Source organism: Muntiacus reevesi, chromosome 6, assembly GCF_963930625.1.
Source record: "Muntiacus reevesi chromosome 6, mMunRee1.1, whole genome shotgun sequence".
Classification (NCBI taxonomy): Eukaryota; Metazoa; Chordata; class Mammalia; order Artiodactyla; family Cervidae; genus Muntiacus; species Muntiacus reevesi.
In genome coordinates this window covers 5,373,273-5,397,568 of record NC_089254.1, presented here as the reverse complement: position 1 = coordinate 5,397,568, position 24,296 = coordinate 5,373,273, and the positions used below count along the sequence as shown (strand labels likewise).

General features: G+C 46.6%; 1 protein-coding gene across 1 annotated transcript; it reads left to right on the top strand.

The window, feature by feature from the left end:
* The first annotated feature begins 185 nt into the window (after positions 1–185).
* Positions 186–23,835, top strand: LOC136171106 (RAB11-binding protein RELCH-like). Its single transcript, XM_065939796.1, has 2 exons — positions 186–917; positions 22,989–23,835. Exon 1 carries the CDS (start codon positions 404–406, stop codon positions 677–679), a length of 276 nt encoding a protein of 91 aa, XP_065795868.1. The 5' UTR covers positions 186–403; the 3' UTR covers positions 680–917; positions 22,989–23,835.
* The last annotated feature ends 461 nt before the right edge of the window (positions 23,836–24,296 follow it).

Sequence of the window (24,296 nt, the reverse complement as noted above, 5' to 3'; positions counted from 1 at the left end):
TCCCCGCTCCTACCTCCTGCGACCAATCAAAAAGGAGTGGGGTGGGGCTTTGTCTTTGAGCAGGGGGCGGGGCCCCTCAATCTTTGCTCGCCAGCGTGGGGAGCAGGCGGGGCGGGGCGGGGAGAGGGGCGGGGCACGCGCCATTTCTCGCGAGACCGGGGACCCGGAAGACGCCCGCAGAGCCGGGCTGCTGGTGCAGATGCGGCTGAGGTAGTGGCTCCTGCTACGGTTCAGCCTCCGGACGGTTCGCTTCCGAGCCTGCGCCTGGTCTCCAGGTGAGGAGGCCGGACGTGGCAAGGCCGGGTCTGTGGAAGCGAGCGGTGCCTGCCGAGGCTGAGCGGAGACTCAGGCCGCGGCCTGTCAGAGCCAGACAGGGAGGCGCCCACACTCCTGACAGTGTAAGATGGCGGCGATGGCGCCTGGAGGTGGCGGCGGCGGCGTGAACCCTTTCCTCAGCGATTCGGACGAGGATGAGGACGAGGTCTCGGTGACCGACGGGCTGCGGGCAGGACTTCGGCTGGGTGCCGGGGGCGGCCTAGATCCAGGCTCTGCGGACTCGCTGTCGCCTCAGCACCCCGTGGCCTTCGGGAGCAGTGCCCGAGCTGGGCTCCCCGGGGAGGCGGCGGCGGCGGCGGCCCTGTGGGACCCTCGGGGAGATCCCAGCCCGCCTGTCAATTGATGCGATCGCGGCCCAGCTGCTGCTCGATCAGTACCTGCTGACCGCCTTGGAGCTGCACACCGAGCTGTTAGCGGGCGCGAGCTCCCTCGGCTGCGCGACTACTTCTCCAATCCTGGCAACTTCGAGAGGCAGAGCGGGACCCCGCCTGGGACGGGGGCGCCGGGGGTCCCCGGGGCGACCAGCCTGGAAGGCGCAGGAGGTCGGGAACGGAGTACGACGTCGGGTGGAGGACAGCTCAGTAAGTGAACGACGGCGCTGTCCCTCCGGCTGGGCTTTTGGGGTTGTGGGGGGTTATTGTGGGGAGGGGGTGCTTGTGGGCCGGTGCTGAGTACTGGGAGCATTTCAGCTAGAGGGTTGGGGCGGGGGTCGGGCGGTGATCTTTTGCGGTGGAGGCCAAAGGGTCTGACAGCGACTGTTCTCTCGCTGCCTGCCTCCAGGCTGGCTCCAGGCCTGCCTCCAGGCCTGCCTCCTCCTGCCTCCAGGCCTGCCTCCTCCTGCCTCTTGACTGGACTTGCACCAGCTCCTGGTTCCACTATTGGTGTCGATATCTATTAAATATCCAGAGTTTCTAGTTCACTGGCTACTGCATGACTCCAGAAGACTCCCTTGCAACCTTGGTTTATCGCTTTAATCGTTTTTCCATTCTCTCTCGTCTCCTGAACCGCCACTACCTGGAAACAGTGTTCCTTATGTTGTTCCTAGTAATTATTTGACTCCAAGTCAAGAGAGTAAAGAATAGGATATGTTGCTCTCTCCCCGAAACCAGATCTACTTGAAGACCCCTTGTCTTTGGGTTGAGTTGATTACTCAAAAGTTGCATCTTCTACTGCATAGACGGAGGTGGCTGCCACAGGAGCTCAGCAGGGTCGCGCTGACCACCGTTCAGACATGCCGGTCTGTTCTTGCTTTGCGTCAGACCTGGGTTAATCTGGGGTGGGAAGTGGCTGCAGGCCTCCAGCTTCTTTGTGCTTAGATTGGGGGCCCTGTTGCAGCTGGCTGTTCTATAAAATGAGAGAATGGGAGGAGAGAAGCGTGGCCCTTGCAGGCAGCCAAGGTCTCAGGTTTTGCAGGCAGGCCCGGAGTCCTCCCGTCATGATGGCTGACCTGTAAAAGCAAGCCCCTTGCGTTTTCCGTCATGCATGGGCGTGCCAGGACTCTGCTCGTCCCCAGCAGGAAGGGACGGGCCCCGGGAGGTAGGCAGGGAACCACGGCATCGGTGTCACATGCCACCTCATCCTCAAGCCTCCTGATACCACAGGGTGCCCCACCTCATAGACGTGGGGGTGGCGGTGACGGGTACTTGCTACCGACTCACAAAGCCCTGGGCTCTTAACCCAGCTTTGCTGAGGGTCCTTACAGAAATTCTGTGCATTTCTTCATTGGTGAGTTGGTGTCAGTGATACTGCTTAACTTAGAGGGTTATTGTGAAGTTGGAATGAGAAAATTCCATGTGAGCTGTGTTCATGTAGCACAGTTTTCCACATTTTTAGTGCCCTGTAACAGCCATGATTACTGTTACTGATTGTCTCAAATTTTTATTTTATTTATTTCAAAAAATTTAAATTTTATTTATTTATTTATTGGCCATGCCAGCACATGTGGGATCTTAGTTCCCAGAACAGGACTCGAACCCTTGCCCCCTAACTGCAAGTGTAGAGTCTTAACCCACTGGACCTCCAGCGTAAGCAGGGAAGTCCCTGTTACCAATTGTATGATTTGGAGTCAAATGTCTCTGAGCCTCAGTCGTGTCACCTACAAAATGAGGACAGAAATATTGATAACAACAGCAGTTTTGTAAGGAGTGGGTGAGACGGTGCTGGAAAAGCATGGGCGTAGCTCCTGGCACTTGTCCTGGCTCTTGGCGTATCAGGATGCGGTAGTTAGTGCAGTTATAACAGTTTGATTTGCTCTGTGGTCTATAGTTGTTTATGAATTGCGCCCCCCCCCGCCCCCAACCTGTAAGCAGACGCTATGCTTTCATCTTTGCCCCCAAAATGCTCAGCCCATTAATCAGCGAACGGTCGTTCAGACAAGGCGTGCTTGAGCTTACCTCGTGGACTAAGAACCGGGTCCGCTCACTGTGCTCATGTTGATTGTCCTAGTCGCTCAGTTGTGTCCGGCTCTGTGACCGCATGGACGGTAAAGCCCTCAGGCTCCTCTGTCCCTGGGATTCCCCAGGCAAGAATAGTGGAGTGAGTTGCTGTTCCCTACTCCAGGGAATCTTCCCGACCCAGGGTCCGAACCTGCGTCTCTTGTGTCTCCTGCATGGGCAGGCCGTTCTTTCCCCCTGAACCACCAGGGAAGCCACCTGCATCTACACGAGAGGAGCATCGTACCTTGATGGCCTTTCCTCGCCGTGAATGTGAAGTTGTCCTCAGCACTGGAAACCTGTATACCCTGAGTCACGTCTAGACATTTCTGCTTGCCTTCAGATACTTTGAAAGAAAAGAATTCTCTCTTGTGTCAAATTCTCCTCGCAGTTAAAAAGAAACCACCAGTTGTGGGCCGCCCCCCAGAAAGAGCCGGCTGTAAGTTTCTCCGAGTTTTTGGAAAAGGAAGTGTTGAAAGCCCGCACATTCATCACTGCGCTGCTGGTCTCCTCCGTCCCTCCCCATTCCCAGCGTGTCAGGGGAATTCCAGTCCCTAAGATGCTGAGAAGGCCTGGGTTAGGAAAAGACGCCCTCACCTCCGAAGGGCCTGAGAGCAGAGCCACCAGTGACAGCAGCTGAGGCTCAGGCTTTTGGAGGCTTGTGGTCTCAGCTGTTAACCTATGTTTTGCAAGGTTTCAGTCGCCTCTGCTTGGCTTTTGCAGAACTCAAGGTTACCGAACCGACTGTCTGGAGGCCGTTCGTGCTTCTTGCTTAGATGCCCATGTTCTCCTGTCACCAGTCAAGGAAGCAGGTTGCCGCTAGCCAGGGGCTTTATGTTTTTTCAAAAGGATATTCAGCAGTTAAGATGTTAGCCGTGCAAACATTTGTTCCGTGAATCTTTGTGCATTTGGATAAAACTGATGAGGTTGTAAGTTCCACTGAAATTTCATAACCCTGTTTGGGTATCCATAAAATCTGCTGCTGCTGCTAAGTCACTTCAGTCATGTCTGACTCTGTGTGACCTCGTAGACAGCAGCCCACCAGGCTCCCCCGTCCCTGGGATTCTCCAGGCAAGAACACTGGAGTGGGTTGCCATTTCCTTCTCCAATGCATGAAAGTGAAATGTGAAAGTGAAGTCACTCAGTCGTGTCCAACTCTTAGTGACCCCATGGACTGCAGCCTACCAGGCTCCTCCGTCCATGGGATTTTCTAGGCAAGAGTACTGGAGTGGGTTGCCATTGCCTTCTCTGCATAAAATCTGAGGCCTGTGTTTTAACTGATTTTATGAATTATGCTCCCTAAATTGTTGTAGAGTTAAATAGGATGTAATTAACTCTTCTTGACACACCCGAGTCACTGGGTGCATGCACAGGTGCCCCTGGTTATCTGAGGACTGTGCTCCAGCCAGGCGACTCCCCAGGTCACATCTCACCCTGCCTGTGTTTCCTCTTCCTCAGACAGAGGGGTCAAACTTAGATTAATCTTTAAAGACCTTCAGCTTTTTATTTTGTAAGATAATGTTTTTTTTTTTAGTTGTGGACTTGTTTTTAAAGTCTTCTTGAATTTGTTACAGTATTGCTTCTGTTTTATGTTGTGATTTTTTGGGGATGTGAGGTGTGTGGGGTCTTAGCTCCTTGGCCCAGAATCGAACCAGCACCCCCAGCGTTGGAAGACGAAGTCTTAACCACTGGACCATCAGGGAAGTCCTCACTTTAGCTTTTTAAAAATCACTTTTCTTCAGATGGAGCCAGCTCCCCAGTTGAGTAAAGGCTTCATCCTTTCATTCTTCATCCTGCCTGTTTCTGCGACAGCCCAAAATCTTGCTGGTCTCTGATACTTGCCTTCCATTCTGGAAAAAGAGAAGTCAGCCTAATGTTTCAGGAAGCACAGAAGTTGACAGACAGCTGGAGGAGAAGTGGGGCTGAGTCATGATCTTTGCAGAATCAGGAGGGCCCCGCCCACATGGGCCAGGTCTTCCTGATGAAGAGCTCCCAGCTCTTTCCACAAAGCTGGATTCTACTCCTGCTGATGGAGCCAGAGCGTTTTGTTAGCTTGTATCCAGAAGAGCTGGCTGGCAGGGCAGGAGGGGGATGGCCCTTGGGGGAGTGGGGGTGCAGTCTTACAAGGAAACCACAGGCAGCTCTAGGCAAGAAGGGAGGCGCTCTCCTGCATCTGATCCCCTGTGCTTCTGGGTTTTTATCCAGCTGAGTCATCTTCATGCCTGGTACTCTGTTAGGCTGTGCGGTATAAAGGCAAGAGTGTGCCCTTAAGGGGCGTCACACACTAGAGGGGAGACACCTACTGCCCTTTATCACACGTCTGCTGTGCTTATAACGTCTGCTGTGCTTACCCTGTGGATGTCCACATAATACTTTTTTTAAAAAAGAATTATATATGTATATATATGTGTGTGTGTGAGTCGCTCAGTCACGTCTGACTCTTTGTCACCCCATGGACTGTAGCCCGCCAGGCTTCTCTGTCCATGGAATTCTCCAGGCAAGAATACTGGAGTAGGTGGCCATTCCCTTCTCCAGGGGATCTTCCCCACCCAGGGATCAAACCTGGGTCTCCTGCACTGCAAGCAGGTTCCTGACTATCTGAGTCACCAGGGAAGCTCGTCTATATGTGAGGCATCTTAGTTCCCCAAGCAGGGATCAAACCTGCACCCCCTGCAGTGGAAGCGCAGAGTCTTAACCACTGGCCCGCTAGGACAGTCCCTGTCCACATATTTCTGATACAGAGATGAAGTTCACAGGTGGTGTCTACAAATGGCTGAGGGCACGTGGAGGAGGGAGGGAAGTCCTGGCTGGAGCTGGGGAGTCAGGAAGGGGTCATGGATGGCAAAGGGAAGGAGGAGTCAAACATGGCATTTTCAGTGAGGCAGGAATCTCCGATCTGCTGCAACGGCACTGGAATGTGTTTACTTTCTTACCCAGCAGTACATGGACTAGTAAGTAGGAATCTCTGCCTTGAGAAGGCATGTATTTATCTGCAAGAGTGAGGACAAATGAGTACTGCCTTTCCCCATGTCTTGTAGGTTAGTTATAGCTTCTAAAGGCTTATTAGTTGTTTTCTGGAAAGTGGAACAAGAGAGGTATGTTCCTCTTGCTTCTCCTGACCAGTACTTAAAAACCCCAAGCGTCTCCACCCCTCTTTCTCAACCCACATCCCTGAATGAAGTGTCTAAAGGGTGGTACTCATGCTTCTGTTTGCTTCAGCCTTGGGAGGCCTGCCCTCCAAGCACATGAGCCAGAACATCTGGTCTTACCAGGCCCTCGCCTAGGGGTAGTTGACTCTAGTGTTTCAGGAGACACTGGCTCCTGCATCTCTGTGCAGTACTCATCTTTGACAGCCAGGGGCACTCTCTTCTTTGCAGCAGATGCATTGATATTTTCTTTGCGTTGCTCATTCTGCTCTGAGTCTCTCTCGTCCAGCTGGACCCCACAAGTGCCCACAGTATCACAAAGTCTGGGTGGAACTGGTCCTGTGGGTGTGCTGTGTTCTCCCTGAAACTTTCTCAGTCTGCGCGGCGTGGAAATGATCTTTCCCTACACACTGGCCTTTGTATCTCTCTTCTTGCCCGATCACATCCTGCCCTTCATTAGTTATTTATATGTGTGTCCTATCTCTCCTCGCAGTTTGTAAACTCAGCTTGGCAAGGACCATGTGTTCTATGCATTCTTCACAATCGCTAATATAAGGCTTTGACCATAATAAGCACTCAATAAATATTTATTGAACTGAATCCAGATAGCATTATTTATTTTGAGCTGAGTCCTCATCAAGTACAAAAGGAATTGTTTTTAGAAAGGTCAGTATTTACTTTTGCCTGTCCAATCCCTTGCCCCCAGATCTATATTTGTTAGTTAGTTAAGACAGGTATATCATCTGTAGCCTGAAGGATACGGCAGACTCAAGATGAGAATGCAAGGTTAAAAGAAGGCAGTTTGGGAGAAGATTCACTAGAAAACTTCTGTGGGAGGCAGCAGACTCCTGAGTTCAGCAGATTGTAGTAACTCCATAATCTTTTGCATCTAAGACCAAGAAGGAATCATGGCTAGATAGAGCATTTTTTTTTTTTTTTTTTTTTTTTTACCACAAATAGCATAACATTCATCTGCAGAAAGACTTTTTGGTGCTAAACTTGAGTAGGAATTTTTATCTCTCAGGTCCTCTGCAACTAACTTGTCACTGCACATACCTACCTAGTAAGTATTACTTTATCAGTTGTCTTATTGAATTTTTGTTAGTGTTGTTTTTCTGTTTCACTTGCTGCTTCTCTTGTCTTTTCCACGGCTGATTTTTCTAAACAAGAAACTAGAGATGTGAAGAACCGTGTCAGCAGCAGCGTCCTCAGTACAGTTTGTGACTTGGGTCTCCTGGGCGAGGACACTTGGCTGCATGTTTTCAAGCAAGTTTAGTTTGATAAAGAAGTCAGATCCGTTAGATTCAGATGTAGCTGCTGTCTTTTGACTGTTTGTTGTGAACTCGGCACTTGCACATACATCATTGCATCTTATCGCGGAATATTATAACAGGAAGAAAATTCTGTGATTATTAAGAACCTTGCATTTCATACTAGGAAATGTGTTCTCTGGGGATTTATGTGATGGCCTGGGAGGAGAGAGGTGAGGTTACAGGACACCCGTGGTATAGCTTCTGGGAGCATCAGTTTTACTCAGAGACCAGGTTGTGGCAGGTAATGCATGAACTCAGGCCATTTAAAATGACTGATCGTCATTTTATATTTAAACTATCATATTTAAACTAGAGGTGTATGGAGATATGGAGGAGATGTAGAGGGAATGCAGAACACACATGAGTCTTGGTGATCAAAGAGAGACTTTATTAGGATTATGTACTTAGAGTAACTGCTTTAGGATGTGCCCTGTCTCTGCTCAGGGGTGCCTTGGGGAAGAGTTGGAGAGAACACATCCTCCCCCCACCTACTAGGTTCATCGCTCTTTGCCTTGTAGACACTGGAGTTCCCAGAGTTTTCATCCCAGCTGGCTGATGTGGGGCTTGAACTTACAGCTCATCGATTGTCTCTCTGTCTTGTTGCCTTCTCACAGTCGTCTATCTCTGTGGCTCCTGAGTCCTCACTCCCTTCCACTCTGAAGTCCATACACTTTCATAGGAAAGCTACTGTCCTTTGGAAGATGGGAGCTTCCCTGGTGGCTCAGCTGGTAAAAAATCTGCCTGCCAATGCAGGATGCAGGAGACAAGACACTTGGGTTCGATCTCTGGGTTGGGACGGTCCCCTGGAGGAGGGCATAGCAACCCACTCCAGAGTTCTTGCCTGGAGAATCCCATGGACAGAAGAGCCTGGCGGGCTACAGTACTTGGGGTTGCAAAGCATTGAACTCTGAGCATGCACGCACATCCTAAGGTTAGGAAAGAATAGACAGACTAGCACAGCATTTCTTTCTGTGAATTGTATCATGTGTTGTGCTTCTCCTATTTCCTCACCTGCAGCATGTGGGTGTTCATACGTGCTTCGTGTGGTTTTCATGAGGATTGAGATGTGAGATGGTGACAGGCAGCGTGATCAGCAGGGCACCTGGCACTTCCTCAGGAGTTCCAGTCTCAGGGGTGGGTGGGCGAAGCTGTCTCCTGTGCCCTCCTCAGCCCCTGGGCCACTCAAGGCACAGATGTGGTACGTGTCCACTAAATGCTCCCTTCACTTACTGCACAGGTGTTGGAGCACCTAGCCCTGTGCCAGGTGAGGGGAGACGTGAGGCATTTATCATCCCGGGGTGTTCATAGTGTCAGGAGCTACATGCTCCTCTACCAAGAAGAAAACTCATCCAGAGAAAGTGACCCAGTGGTGAGTGGTGGTCAGGAGGTGACCTCTGAGGTAGCGGAGTGCAGAGCTGACTTGGAAAGCCTCCCAGCTCCGTGGCTGACTGTGCCGGGGTAGGGGTGGGGTCCTTACCACTTTAGACTCTGCTGTCAGAATTGGACCTCGTGCTGCTGCAGAATTGGACAGCTTGTCACCACTGTGACTGGAGGGTGATTTACTGTGTCATGAGGCCGTTTGGTTTCAGGAAGTGATGGTTTACTGGAGCGTAGGAATTGGGACTTTGGCCACCTGATGCCAAGAGCCGACTCATTGGAAAAGAGTGATGCTGGGAAAGATTGGCGGCAACAGGAGAAAGGGAAACACAGAGGATGAGATGGTTGGGTGGCATCACTAACTCAATGGACATGACTTTGAGCCACTCCAGGAGATTGTGAAGGACAGGGAAGCCTGGCGTGTTGCAGCCCATGGGCTTGCAGAGAGTCAGACGCAACTTAGCGACTGAATGACGACAGGAATGGGTGTTCAGATTTGGGAAAGAGCTATCAATTAAAGAGCTACTTCAGCTGGGAGACTGAATCCGCTCTTAGCCAGGGGGGCAGCCACACATTGATTTTTAAAGCATCTGGGGGCCAGCAGCGTCACCATGACTGGGGAGCTTCTTAGAAACGCTGAACCCAAGTCTCCACTCTAGACCTAGTGAATCAGAGTTTGGATTTTAATAAGATCTCCAGGTGTTTGTGTGCAGTCTGGGAAGCAAACTTTGGGAAAGACGAAGCAATTCTATAGCCTGCAAGCCTAGGAATGAGCGTGTTGTTTGCTGAACATCAGTCATCATGCAGGGCTGCCAGTCGGGGCCACCTTTCTCACTTTTTAGTACTTGCCAAGTATTTGAAGCAACAGAATTCCAGACTGAGCTGCATAAATATGAATTACTGATTAAAACAGTAGTATCTTAGCATTAAAAATCCATTTATGTGCATCCTCTTCTCAGATCACACAGGGATCTTGTGTGATAGTCAAATCCCTGCTTTGTAGGTGGTAAAACCGAAAGCACAGAGAGGCTATGTGACATACCCAGAGTCACACAGTAAAATCAGTAGCAGTGTTTGAACTGTGGTCTTAAAACAACAGGCTCCGAGCTTGCTATTTTTTTTAAATCATCTAATGTTTTAATAGTGAGATGCAAGAAATCCTCCATCAGGGCCATGACTTTGCATAACTGCACTTATGCCGAAGGAGCGTGAAACAGTTCTAAGTGGACAACAGTCTGGGCCAGGGACGGAATTCTGTAGGAGTCGGCTTCTAGAAAGTTTTGTGACCATCCTGGCTTAGAGCCGGTAACAGTAAGACAACTTTCCCTCTCCCCTTGGCTTACCATTCACCTCCAACTCTTCACTACAGCCCAGCTCAGGAGAGTCCTCTGTAGAACCTTCCCTCTAGGGAGGGACTGATCACTGGTTCCTGCATTACTGTTCTGGACTTCCTTCATAGCTCAGTTGGTAAAGAATCTGCCTGCAATGCAGGTAGACCTAGGTTCGATCCCTGGATTGGGAAGATCCCCTGGGGAAGGAAATGGCCACCCAATCCAGTATTCTTGCCTGGAGAACCCCATGGACAGAGGAGCCTGGAGGGCTACAGTCCATGGATTTACACGAATCTGACACGACTTAGCAGCTAAACCACCACCACCGTTCATGTTTCACTCGTGCTTCTGTTACAAAAAGGGTCACTGCATCTTAACGACTTGTCTCATTACCCACCCACCCAGGTAGCCTATATAAGCTCCTTAGGAACCAAGAGAGAGTCCCAGCTCACCATTACAGCCCCAGAACCTGGCTTATGTTGGCCCTCCATGCATCCTTGGTGGCTCAAAGAAGCTATTTGCAATTGAGGAGACCTGGATTCAACCCCTGGGTCAAGAAGATTCCCTGAAGGGAGGGCATGGCTACCCACTCCAGTTTTCTTACCTGGGAAATCCCGTGAACCGAGAAGCCTGGCAGGCGATAATCCACAGGGTCGCAAAGAGGTGGACACGGCTGAGCAACTAACACTACACTTTTCACATGTTGAATGTGTGAATGCGTGCATGCGTGCATGATCTAGATGCGGTTTTTGTCCACTCCAGCCCAGCCCCATTGTCTGCTTTTTAAGGATTTGTAAGAGCATCTGACGGTTGGGGGCAGGAAGTGTATGGGTGGGAGATAAAACTCAAATTTGTAGCTTGGCTCCTCTTCAATGGCTTTTGGGAAAGCATTTTAAGGAAGGGAGAGAGATTCACTTGGGCTTGAGGGTGATCTGGTCCATTACAGTGAATAAACAGGCAGGGACTTCAGCTGCACTCGCTTGCGTGAAATGGTTGCACACTGTCTTCTCAGGGTCCTCTTGTAAGCAGTGGAATATAACAAGTGATTCTGGGAAGTTCAGGAGTTACCAGCCTTTTCCACCATTTGGGTGACTCTGACTATGGTGCTTTGGGATCTAATGAATTAACTCATGTCTGAAAATATAAGTCGGGGTGAATTTTACCTCCTGAGAAGTAAATGGCTGGGAGGAGGGAGGCTCTGACTGCTTTTTCAAAGAGTGGATGTAACATACTCATTTGTTCACTCCACTGATTGACAGCATTCATTTATTTATTCCTTCACTGTCTGTCTCATTTGTCAGCCTTACCTCCCCTTTCTCCCCTTTTTCTGCTCCCTCCTCCCCTCATCTCTGTAATCCCTGGGAGCCTGAGGGCAACTGGAAGCTAATCAGCATTTTTGGCCTGTGGGCGTTGCCATCTCACTTCATCCAGTTTTCTTTCTCAAGGACATTGTGAGGAAGAGGCAGGAGGTGGCTGTCTGCAGCCCTTTTCTCTTAATGAGGACTGTCGGCCCCTCAGTGGGGACGGGCAGGGGCAGAGATGAGGGGGCCGATGAACCAGAAACTGTCGGCTGAGGTCTTAGGAAATTATTTTTTCTGGAATTCATCCACTTGGAATATATACTCTAGCAATTGTCTGTTTCTGGCTCCAGAATGTGTCTTTGAGTGTCAATCCTGGTTTCATCCCTGAGTTTTTCCAACAGGAGAATTTGACATTCACATTCTAAGCGCGCTCTGTAATGTTGCCACCAGTCTGCCTCGTTTTTTGGCTGGAAGGGTGTGTGAATATGTACAAGAACCCAAGGTTCATTTTCAGTTGTGGCAGAAGCAAGCCCTAGGGGAAAAGTCAGGATAACGGGATTCCTGAAATGGTAGCTTGGCAACTCTTCTTTTCTCTTCCTCAGCCTGCAGAGCAGTTCACTGGTTTTAATAAGTGGTTCCTCCTTGTGAAGGTCTTCTGTAGAAGCGTGCCCTGGGTGTGTCCAGAGCCCTTGTAGTCTTTACTCACTTTGCCCCAGGCCAGATGTCGTCAGCCTAGAAGCGCATCACCGCAGAGGGAGAATAGTGTGTTTGATGTGTGTGCGCGTGCGCACTTTATCATATCCAGCTCTTTAGCAGCCCCATGGACTATAGACCACGAGGGTCCTCTCTCGGTGGGATTTTCCAGGCAGGAATACTGGAGTGGGTTGCCATTTCTGCCTTCGGGGGATTTTCCCGACCTAGGGATCAAATCCACGTCTCTTGTGTCTCCTGCATTGGCAGGCGGATTCTTTACCACTGAGCCACCTGGGAAGCTCTGTGTATTTGATTCCACTAAAATTGATCACGTCTTCCTGGTACAAGGAAAGGAAGAAGTAACGTCCTGTGTGTTCATATGAAAGTTTTGTGGTTCAAAGTACCTTTGAGGAAATTGTCCCAAGGCACAGACCAGTAAGGGGTTTAGGATTGAAAAGTCTTGTACACGTTACTGTAGCCTGGGAGAAAGGACCCTCATTGGAATGAGGAATGTCTGGAGAGACTAGGGGGTTCTTTATGAAATCAGGCACACACGCTGTAGGGGATGAGGCTTTACAAGGGCCTCCCCAGCCCAGATTCAGGCAAGCTCCTGTTTCCAGTAAGGCTTCCCCAGCCCTCCCATGAAATCCCACAAAACCTGGGATGGAAGGGCAACCTGGGATCTCTAGATGAAGGTGGTTAATGTGTGTCTGTTCGGCTGACGCTCAGAGCAGACTTCAGCATATCGGGGTGCCCAGTGTGTAAGGGCCGGCCGAGCTGCTAAGTGCCAGGCTCCAGGTAAGACTGCAGCTGCAGGCACAGCCTTTCCTGTTGAGCATGGGCAGGGAGGTCAGACCTGTCGGAGAGGCTCCGTGCCTCTTAAAAACATCCCTTTTTACTAACAGCTGTTTCAATGAGGGGTGCTTTTCTACAGCAACTGTTGCAATAGAAGGGCATTATTTCCGAGGAGTCAGTTCTAGGCAACCAAGGTAAGGAATGGTGCTCTTGAGGTCAGATACTAGAACCAGAAAGATTAGAAATAGATGAAAAGTCCCAGTTTAATCAGAGAAAAAGCTACCAATGAAATGTCTGAAACAGTTTCCAGCTTGGTTGAGGAGGTAGGTTTCCTATATTTGCATTAATTAGCCATTTAGCGTTGATGGAACCATCTGGATAGTGAGATTTGCCCACAGATCTGGGCTGCCAGTCTCTGGTCCTCAGAGTTTATATCCCCATCAGACTGTTTCTCCTGGGGTGGGAGAGTTAGCCCAACGAGCCGTCCCTGCCAGATCATTTGGCCTCCTTTCTCAAAGATAGATATGCAGACAGATGGGTGGACAGGTGGATTAGATAAGATTCATCGAAGGGTTGCCTGAATGAGTGGGTTTATGTCACCCTCTCCGCTGGCACTGATTCTGCTTGTTCAAGCTCCTGCTCATCAGAAGTGCCCTCACCAGCCCCATCTTGTCGATTATTCCCTAGCATCCTTTAACTAGTCATTCCATCTCTCTATACTTTCATCCACCAGCCAGTATTTCCCTGCCAAGCACTAGGCCTCAGGCAAGGAATAGACAAGGACAGATCTATGGGTCAGTCCCTGACCTCTGAGTGCCTATGCAATCCAGCTTTGTTCAGTTGGAATCAAATAATTCTGCTCATCAGCCTCTGATTTCCCTCAGGTTACACTCGTCTCTGTTTCTGTCTGATTCCCTGGGCTCCCCTCACCAGGAACGCACTCGGGGCCCTTCTCCGAGCAGCGCCCGTCAGGGGCTCCCTCCGGTCTCACGCTGCACCTCTCCCCCGCTCACCTCCCCCAGCCCTTCCTCCTCTGTCGCCCACGCCTTCAGCTTGAAGCCCATGCTCTCCTGAGCTGTGTCTTCCCTCTGTCCGTCTGTCTCGTCTTGCTCCTGCGTTGGTGCCAGTTGTTTCCTGACAGTGAGCACGCAGACGTTAAGGCTGTCTGCTCATTTGTGCATTTGCTCAGATAGCTCTCAGCAGGTTTGCAAGCTCAGAAAGTCTGATGGATGCGCTCAATGCGATCACCCGCTCAGTCCAGGTGTAAATAGGAGCCTGAAGCTGACCTGTGCACGTACTTACTGTGTATCAAGCAAGCCTTCTTCGTGCTCTACGGGCTTTAACTCAAGTCCGCACAGCAAGCTTCATTTTCCAGAGGAAGGAAACGCAGCATGCTGCGATAAGTGTCTTGTTCAAGCAGGATTAAAACCTCAGGAATTCTGGCCTCCAGACACCATCAGTATGTGGAAGCCTGCCGTGACTCTCAGATTTTGTGAACGCTACTTTTTTTTTTTTTAATATGAAACAAAGTGATGGACTTGGACTGTGAACAGAAATTGAATCTCACATACCCGGTGAGATAGACATCAGCGAAATGAAACCTCAGCCAGCTTTGTTTTTAGTTAATTGAGAATAGCTTTGTCAACCGCTTTGTAGTAGCTTTTGATTACTGTCCCATTTTCACTCAACTGTACCTCAGTTTATAGAGAAAAAAAGAACAAAACCATTTTCACCAAAGCTCATGGTTAGTGTCCTGGGACAGGTAGGGTGCTGTACCTCACGTGTCCTGGTTTCAGGAGCCTGCTCTGCCCTTTGATACATGACACCTGTGCTTCTCTGAGTTTATTTTTTCTCCTCTGGAAAGTCAAGATGGTAATTGACCCGGCAGATTTCTTGTGAGCATACAGAGAGTTAACAGACGTCGCCTGCCAGGTCCATGCTTGGCACATAGTAGGTCCTCAGAAATGGTGGCTACAAAGAGCAGAATTTTCAGAATCCTGTCGTTAGCAGGCAGTGATCTTCCAATTTCCAATAGTTATTGAGTTCATTATTACATCTGTGCCTCTAAGGCCTTGACTGCCTGTTTTGTTTTTGTTTATTTGTAATCAACATGTAGATCACTGTACGGCTGAAAAACATCATAAAGTTACAGCAGAGGCTAAAGGCAGCAAGCCTTCCACTGTGATCCGCATTAACATTTCATGTTTTTAAAGAAAGTCTGGCTGTTGCCTATGGAACACAGAAACTGCTATCAGCTTTATTCCAACTGCATTTGAATGCCAGAGTGACACTAATCATGGATGCCTTCCCAGAACTTTCAGAAAAACAAAGGCAACCTGTTGTGTTTGTTTAGTTTTCCACGGATGTCAGGGTTGCGATTGGCTGGGTATTTTAGCTGCTGCACACACGATGACTGTCTCTGATTCAGCAACTAAAACAAAAAAATTTTTTTAGAAGATGACTTTCGAATAGGCAGATATGATTATAATTACATTTTCCGTCATCTTATTTAGACCACCAAACATGATTCTAGTGATAAGATCATTTTGTTGGGCCAATGTATATAAAATTCTCTTCATTCATGAAAGTCTGTCCTCACTAGTGCTGGCACCAAAACAGTTTTTTTTTTTTTTTTTAAGACTTAGTGGTTCAAAATTCTGAGTATTCTGTCTGTTTGTGTTTCTGAAAGTTGCATAAGGAAGGTAGGCTATTCAGTGGCGTTAATGGTATGTCCTAGTATTTATTCTGCTAATCCTTTCCCATCATGCTTCTTGTAGGAAAGTGAGTATGGCTCGCCAAACCCTCCTTTTCTTTTAGATCGAGTGTTCCCTGAAGTAACCTCCTCCAAATCTTATAGTCAAGAAAGACTCAACTGTTAAGGAACCACTAGGACCATCGTTGTTAGAGACTGGTCTGTACTTTGATGAGTGGAGTGTGGGGTGGGAGGTTTTCCTGTTTCTGTCTCACAAGCATTAGGCCCAGTTTCTGTGGGCAGCGCCCCGCCCCCCCCCCATAGGACAGGTGGGTAGAGGGCGGAGAAAGGATTGATCAGTTTCAGTACCTTCGAGAAGGTCACATCTTTTGTATGGGGGGAGGATTCACCAGGAAAGATGCCTTCTCCCTTGCAGAGCGGTCATGCACTGCCAGTGGTTGCTGAGATACTTAGAGCTGCATTGCTCAGTTATCCCTCCCTCCCTCCCTCCTTCCCTCCCTCCCAGGGACCACATCTTAACTCTCAGTCTTCATGGGGTCACCATGGTTCATTGTCGCTGGTTCCCAGACATAACCACAGGAAGCCGTTCATCTTGTTGAGAGGTGATGCTTATCTTCATAGATCCCAGCTACACCTTGGCTTGTCCCCTCCGCTTTATTGCTCTTCATAAAATGCATAAGATAACATTAGCCACCTGCTGCGAAAGGCTGACTCATTGGAAAAGACCCGATGCTGTGAAAGATGGAAGGCAGAAGGAGAAGGGGGCAGCAGAGGATGAAGATGGTTAGATAGCATCAACCGACTCAGTGGACATGAATTTTTGATGAAACTCCAGGAGATAGTGGAGGACAGAAAGAGACTGGTCTGCTGCAGCCCATAGGGTTGCAAAGAGTCAGACACAATTTAGCGACTGAACAACAACATTAATATACAATACAGCTCATCTTACCCTACCTAACATCTTTCTTGGGCGCCCCATCACCTTTGCTGAAGATTTGGCTCCCGTTTCTGTGTTTCTCGCCTTCAGTGGAGCCTCTTGCCCTGTGGACTGAATTACTGTATAATCACTTGAATCCAATTATAGATACAATTTGGGGGAGTCTGACTATTTTCAGGATGCTTATTTGCCCAATTTTCCTTTTTCTACTCTCATTGCTCCAGTGTTTTGAGATCTTGGATTATGACCACTACATTTCTGCAGAAAGAAACAAACTAATTAACTTTTTTTTACAAGGCATTCTTTAGGGCCCCCAAACTCTTAAACACCGCACATACGACTGGCCTCTACCGTCCTTTTCTGGGGAGGGATCCTGTCCATGAGACCCTCTGTCTTCCATGTCAGTGAACTGGGAATTAGGGAGGATGCGATGGAGGCGGGTCTAACAGAGCCGTCCTAATCACACGGTTCTCCATGAAGTAGGCCATAATGATGCTCTTAAGTGAAAAGTGCTTTCCCTGTAGAAGCAAAGGCGCATCCTCATCTCCAAAGACAAAAGGATGCCAGAAAGACTCCAAATAGGCCTTTGCTAAATTTTTCCCAGTATACTACACTCACCTCATGCTCCTTGGCCTGTTATATTTCTTCATGACTATCCACTCTTCATCAAATCTGGTGTGAAAATACTCAGGGTTCACTGTTTCTTCAGATCTTGATTTTCTTATGAAGGATCCCATGTTTCTTAAGACTTATATTAAATAAATTTATATGCTTTCTCCTATTACTCCGCCTTGGTCAATTTAATTTTCAGAGTTAATCAAGGATCCCAAGAAGGTGGAATAAAAAATAAAGTCTTCCCCAAATTTCTAAGAACTTACACTTTCTAAGAAATTGCAATATGTCATAAAACTTTTATTTTGTGTTTTCTTCTAAGATTTTTATAGATTGAGGTCTTGCATTTAGATCTTTGATCCATTTCCAGTTCCTTTTTGTGTATGGTGTAAGTTAAGGGTACAACTTGTTCCTTTGCATGTGGATATCTAGTTTTCCCACAACCATCTGTTGAAAATGTTTTTTTTTTTTTTTTTCCCACTGAATAGTGTTGGCTTCCTTATCAGGAATCATCGGACTATGATTGTGAGGGTTTATTTCTGGGCTGTCTATTCTATCCCATTGTTCTGTCTGTATTTATACAAATAGCACACTGTTTTGATTACAATAGTATTGTGATAAGCTTGAAATCAGAAAGTGTGAGACATTTAACTTTGTTCTTTTTCAAGATTGTTTTGGCTATTGAAGCTCTCAGCTTTACTGTTATGGCACAGTTATAAAGAGGGAAAAATTTGCAAATCATGTGTGAGGATTCATCGTTTTTTTTCTAAGTCTCCTAATTTTTTGATATTCAAGTCATTTTCTCTGAAGTCTTTGAAGTCACTATTCTGTCATCGCCTTGTTAATTTATCTTCATTTGTTCACTAGAGTAACTTTTCCATACGAGTGCCTTTCTAAGTGTCTGAACCGTGTTTTGACATCATGAAATCCTACATCTTTTGCAAGAAGTGCAATTCTGTCCTAAACTAGATTTGCTCTTGTATTTCATGGTGAAAATAGTTGTTTACATGTACTAACCAGTGAATGGTACCTCACTTGTCTCAATGCATTAGGAGATCTTTGTGTTAAAGTAGGGAGGGATGTGAAATGGAGACTAATTTTTATAAATTTTCAGTTGTGTAGTGAATATTTTTTACAGAATGAAACTGTGAATTTGGGGTTTCTGATGGTAAATACTCAGATAAAGATAAGTTGTCAGTGTTAATTAAGTCCATGAGAATAGACATGTTCTTCAGAGTAAAGTGCTTTGAGAGAGCTGGAAAGAAAACCAAAATACACATTAGGCCCCTGACTTTGAGAGTTGAGGACAAAAATATTGAACGTTCCTGGGTGGGAGAATGAATTTTCAAAGAATTATGACAAGAATTTGACTAATTAAATGAAAACAGGTATTAAATAAAGATTTTCAGCTTAGTTTCTCAGGAAGACTGATTACTGAGGAGAGAGATATGGGATGTGATGTAACTCAAGAGGACAAGAGGCTGATAGATGGAAAGGGACCTTGGGTTTCAATCTCTTTGAAAATAAAACGAGAGGTAAGAGCTGTGTCTCCCACTGGGATCACACTGTCACACGTGCTCTTATGTTTGTGCGCACATTTTTTGCAGAGAGACCATCAGAGACCACGGGAAGCCTCTCATTCTGCATTTACCTTGAGCACTGGCACGTCTCCGTGCTTCCTGCCCCGTGAGCTCCTCCTGCAGGGCTTCCGTCAGAGCTGGCGTCCACCCACCCTGACGTTAGTCACTCACAGCTGAGAGTATTTCCCCTGGAACTATCTGCTTATTAATAAGGGATTCTAGCCATTTAATAGAAGCATATACCAAAAAAAAAAAAAGGTATAAAATATATAATGGTGGCATTTCAAGCATTTCTATGAAGTCATATTGTTTTATTCATTCTTTACCCATTTCTATTAAAGGTGTTTACTGAGTTATGTGCTAGTCACAGTGTTACACGTAGAACACAAAAGCAAACAAGTCCTTAGAGGAAGTTTGCTATCTAAGTAGTTCTCAACCAGGAGGAACAAGAGTACTGTCTCCCTGTTTGAGCATATCTGGGGGCGGTTTGGTTTGTTCCAATGACCTGGGGGACATTACTGGTATTTAGTGGGCAGGAACACTCTGGAAAGATTTGCCTGAAGAAGAATTATCCAGCCCCAAGCAGTGGTGTCTCCATTGATAAACAAACGCTAGAAAAAGAATAATACTAGTAGCAGTGATTTATTATATACCATACTGTCTTAAGCACCTTACCTGCATTGCTTAATTTAAGCTCACCTTGACACTTTGAAGTAAATACTATCTCTACTTTCATGAATGGCTAAAAGGAGAAAGTCTTTCAAGGTTATTCTGCTAAGTAAATGGCAGGACCAGTTTTTAAACAGTGTCCTAGATTAGACCCCAGAACCTACAATTTTAATAACTGGACCACAGAGCTTCTTAAGCTGAAGATAAAACAGAACCTGGAGATCATGCTCAAGCAAGAGAGAGGACACCTACTATGATTTAGTCATCTGTCTTCCTTAAACCTAGTACAAGGACTGCCAAAATGCCTTTCCTTTATCTGTCATTTTATTTAATTTAATCCTTCTCATTTTTATAGATAAATAAAAGTGAAGTTCAGCAAGGTTAAGTCCTCCTAATATGTGACAGAGCTGAGATTAGAATCCAAGGAAAGTGGTCTAGCCATTATGGAAAACAGTTATGATGACTACTCAAAAAGTGAAAGATAAAAACTCCCACATGATCTGGCATCCCCACTTCTGGGAAATAAGCCAAAGGAAATGAAATCAGTATTTTGAAGAACTCTGTGTACTGCAGTGTTCAGTGCAGCATTATTTGAAACGGCCAAGAAATAGAAGAATCTGTGTCAATTGACAGATGAATAAAGATGGATAACAAAATGTGTGTATATATATATTCATATGTGTTCTATACGTATATGTGTGGTGGCATAGTATTCAGCCACGAGAAAGAAGGAAATCCATCCATTTGTAACAACATGGATGAAGTTTGAGGGCATGTGCTAAATGAGATAATTCAGAGAGAGAAAGACAAGTATTATACGATCTCACTTGTATGTGGAATCTGAAAGTGCCAAACCTTGGAGGAATGTTTGTTGCTTGGGGTGGGGAGGGGACTGGGGAGGTATTGCTCAAAGGACATAAACATAAGATGACTAAGTTCTAAGGGCCTAATATATACCATGGTGACTATAGTACCTTATGGTATTGTAATGTATACTTGAGAGTTGTTAAAAGAGTAGATCTTAAATGTTTTGACCACATAAAGAAAGGAAAGGGTAATTATGTGAGGTGGAAGATGTGTTAACTAACCTTATTATGGAAATTCTTTTATAGCATACTTTGTTGTTGTTATTTAGTTGCTCAGTCGTGTCTGACTCTTTTGAGACCCCCATGGACTATATCGCCCATCAGGCCCCTCTGCCCATGGGATTTTCCGGGCAACTGGAGTGGGTTGCCATTTTCTTCTCCAGGGGATCTTACTGACCCACGATCAAACCTGTGTTGCCTGCATTGGCAGGCTGATTCTTTCCCACTGAGCCATCTGGGAAGTTTCTAGTATATACATGTATCAAATACTCACATTGTATGCCTTAAACTTACACAATATTATATATCAATTATATTTCAGTAAATCTGAAAAAAATAGAGTGCATCCACCACTTAAAAAAAAAAGAAGGCAAAGAAGGGATTTGACAATTTGGCAGGAGCAAACTGCTCTACCTGCCTATCTCTCTTAGTTTACTCACTTTCCTAGTCCCTCAGTCCCTGATATCTGTTTACATCAGGTGTTGGCAAACTTTTTTCCAACAAAGGCCAGGTAGTGAATATTTTAGGCTTTATAGGTTATATGGTTTCTGTCACAACTGCTCTTTGCAGTTTTAACAAGAAAGTAGCCAAAAATTTTTAAGAATTAAAGAAAGATAGTAACTGTAGATAAATTGTAAACAAATAAACATGGCTGTGTTCCTATAAAACTTTATCTGTAAGAACAGTTGGTGAGTCAGATTTGACCCATGAATCATACTTGCTGTTCCTTGGTCTATTTCCAGTGGTAGACGTTGTGCTTTTTAGATCAATTTATACTTGAATCAGCATTGATACCTTGGAATAAGACTGGTAAACATTTAGAACAGGATTCTTCAAACTGGTAGCCCACTGGAAGACTTGAGAACTGTGTTAAGAATGTAGATTCCTTAGTCCTGCTCCTAAAGATTCTAATACAGAATGTCTGGGAAAGAGCCTCAGCACCTGTACTTGTGGTCGCTGGCTCCATATACATGCAACAAGAGTTTGAAAACTGTAAGTTTATGGCTTTAATAGATAACTTTGCAAAGACATAATATGAAATAAATCTCTGTGTAATTTGTTTCACCCACAATCCTAGCTCTGTGCCAGAACCTCTGCTTTAATGAACAGACTATCCATCCACTCCATCTCCAAACCTCATGTCATTTCACCCTTTCCTGTTTTATTTAGAAGCAGACACGTTTAAGTGAAAATAGTCACCATCAGAATACTAATGTGCTTTAAGCTGATGTCAGGATATTTATTCAGCAGAATGCAATTACCAGTAAAATTTTATGTTCTACATGGCGTGACTATAATCCAGTGTAGGCTTTTTAATCCCTGGTGATTTTTGTTTCATTTGATTTGTGATGAGTGGAAACCAGGCATGGTTGCTGGGGGCTGGCAAAGCAAGAATAAAGGGGAAATACCCCCATGGCCACTACAGGCAGTTTTCAACTACAATATGTCGCTAAGTCTCCATCACCACCTGGTGGCTCTACATGATCCTGTTGTTAATTGAATTTTTCCCCAAGTAGAATGAGGGCTTATTTTGAATCAACACAATTCCATTGTCTGATGATTGTTGTTGGTAAAGTCAGCTAAATTTAAGATGTTCCACCATCCACCTCCACAGGCATCGTTGCTGTGACTTTGGAGTGAGAGTGATCAAGTGTACAGAAAGGACAGCATACGGAGGAGACGGCCCTATGCTCACTACACGGGTGTGGGCGAGATGGTTGGGAAGGTCTCTGCACTGGTGCTGTGCTCACTACACGGGTGTGGGCGAGATGGTTGGGAAGGTCTCTGCACAGAAATGATAGTATCCCCTTCGCAGTGCGTCAAATCCAAAGGTACATGAGGTTGTTGTTTACTTGCTCAGTCGTGTCCAACTCCTTTGCAGCACCATGGACTGTAGCCTGCCAGGCTTCTCTGTCCATGAGATTTTCTAGGCAAGAACACTGGAGTATGTTGCCATTTCCTTCCCCAGGGGACCTTGAACCCAGGGGACCTTGAACACTCAGACCCCTGTCTCCTGCATTGGCAGGAGGATTCTTTATGGCTGAGCTACCAGGGAAGCGCCAAAAAGGTACACGAGGTTGACACATTTTATTACTAGTGAGGTAGACTTTGATCATGTGTTTAAGGTGGTGTCTGTGAGGTTTCTCCAATGTAGATTTAAATTTTAGCTTTGTAATTAGTAAGTGTCTTGTAGGGAGATATTCCCAATGCTTTGTAAATTAGTGAGCTGGTTTTCAGGAAATATCCAAAATGAACACATTTAACTCTCTGCATATGCATGATGTATATCAGAGAAATTGATGGCTGAAAGTGGTCATACTGTGAATGAATCTTAAAGTCTCTCATTTGAGAGAGAAGGGTTCACCTAAAAGTCAGCTGAGAATGTCATCTCAGATGGGGGCTGACCAGCAGCCCAGCCCGTCTCCTCACCTCAGATTGCTTTATTCCTTCCTGACCGCCGTTAGGATGTACCCTGTGTCCAGAGTTTGTTGTTCTCTGATTACATTTGTGTTAGAGTAGAGGAAGAATCCATTCAAATCTTCCTCTTCTTCCTGCCCATTTAAAATAATTGTTTGGTCTGTCAGTGTCTCTCCTCCTCCCCCTCTGTAGTGAGAGATCTGTATTCACTAACTTGGCCTATGGATTTCTTTTTTTTTTTCTGATACAGAACTGAGAGACAGTAATGAAGAAATGAGAAGAAAGGGGAAGGATCCTTGTATATTGTGCCAGTTCCTAGGCTCCGCTTTGCTAGAGAATCCAGGTGAAGAGAAGAGAAAAAAAGAATGTCAGTGACACTGTTGATATACAAGAGAAAGAGCTAAGAGCTGGGGAGAAAGCAGAAAGAGCCTGATGGACTTAGAACCTTGTGGACCATTTTGTGACTGCCCCGGGAGGGAGCTCGCGAGCGATGGCCAGAGTGCTCTGCATGTTGTGGTGAAGACACGCGCAGTCAGCAAGTGACATGGAAGCACACGAGAGCCAATGGAACGGTGCAGCTGGTGCCTCTGAGAGTGTGTGCCCCCAGTGTGTGTGTCCCCAGAGACAGGCCTCTGGGAAGAAGACCCTGTTCCAGTCACCCATGTGTTCAGTGGCTCCTTGAACCAGGGATCCAGGGCATGCTGACAAATCTAGTATTTCTGATAACCAGCCAGTCCGTGTAGTCAAACCCACACATCAAAAAAATTAAGATACAAAAGGGACTTCCCTGCTGGGCTAGTAGTTAAGACTTTGCCTTCCAGTGCAGGGGGTTGCAGGTTCAATCCCTGGTTGCGGAGCAAAGATTCCACATGCTTCCAGGCCAAAAAACCAGAATATAAAATGGAAGCAATATTGTAATAAGTTCAATAGACTTTAAAAATAATCCACATCAAAAAATTGTTAACAACCTGATGCATCAGGGCCCCTCCCAATGGGGGAAGGAGAGAACCCAACTCCTGCAGGACATTCAAGAAACTCATTTGCATGGGGACCTGACCACACCGCACACCGGCTTGTTCAGAGGACTTATTAGCCTATCCCAGACGTCCCGGTTCTATTAACACTGGCTTCAGGGATCAAAGTTCCCTTTGACCCTTCTGAAAATATCAGGTAATGTCAGTGCAGGGGGATAATACACTCTTTCTGCATGTTTGCCCTGCAGTGCAGCAGTTGTTGCCCTTGGGAATGATTGTGCTAATTCTTAAGTCATTAACACCAAGTACTACGTGACTACACACTGCTCTAACCAGAGAGAATGCAAAACAGTGTGATACATCTTTCTGGAGCATGAAGTTTATTACGACTATGAAGAAACAAGAAAGGAGTTGGCAAGAATTATCCCCTCCCCCCACCACATGGAAGACAGAAGTGTGGGGGATGGGGACATGCCCGGGGACAGTCCAGTCTCTGAAGTTTCACCCAGCAGGGGAGGAGGGGCAGCCAGGCCAATGTGGTGCCTCTTCTGGTCGCCCAGGCCCCTCCAGAGCATCCTCTGTGC

Coding starts and splice junctions, on each gene's coding strand:
- LOC136171106 (XM_065939796.1), top strand. CDS start 404: ATGGCGGCGATGGCGCCTGGAGGTGGCGGCGGCGGCGTGAACCCTTTC.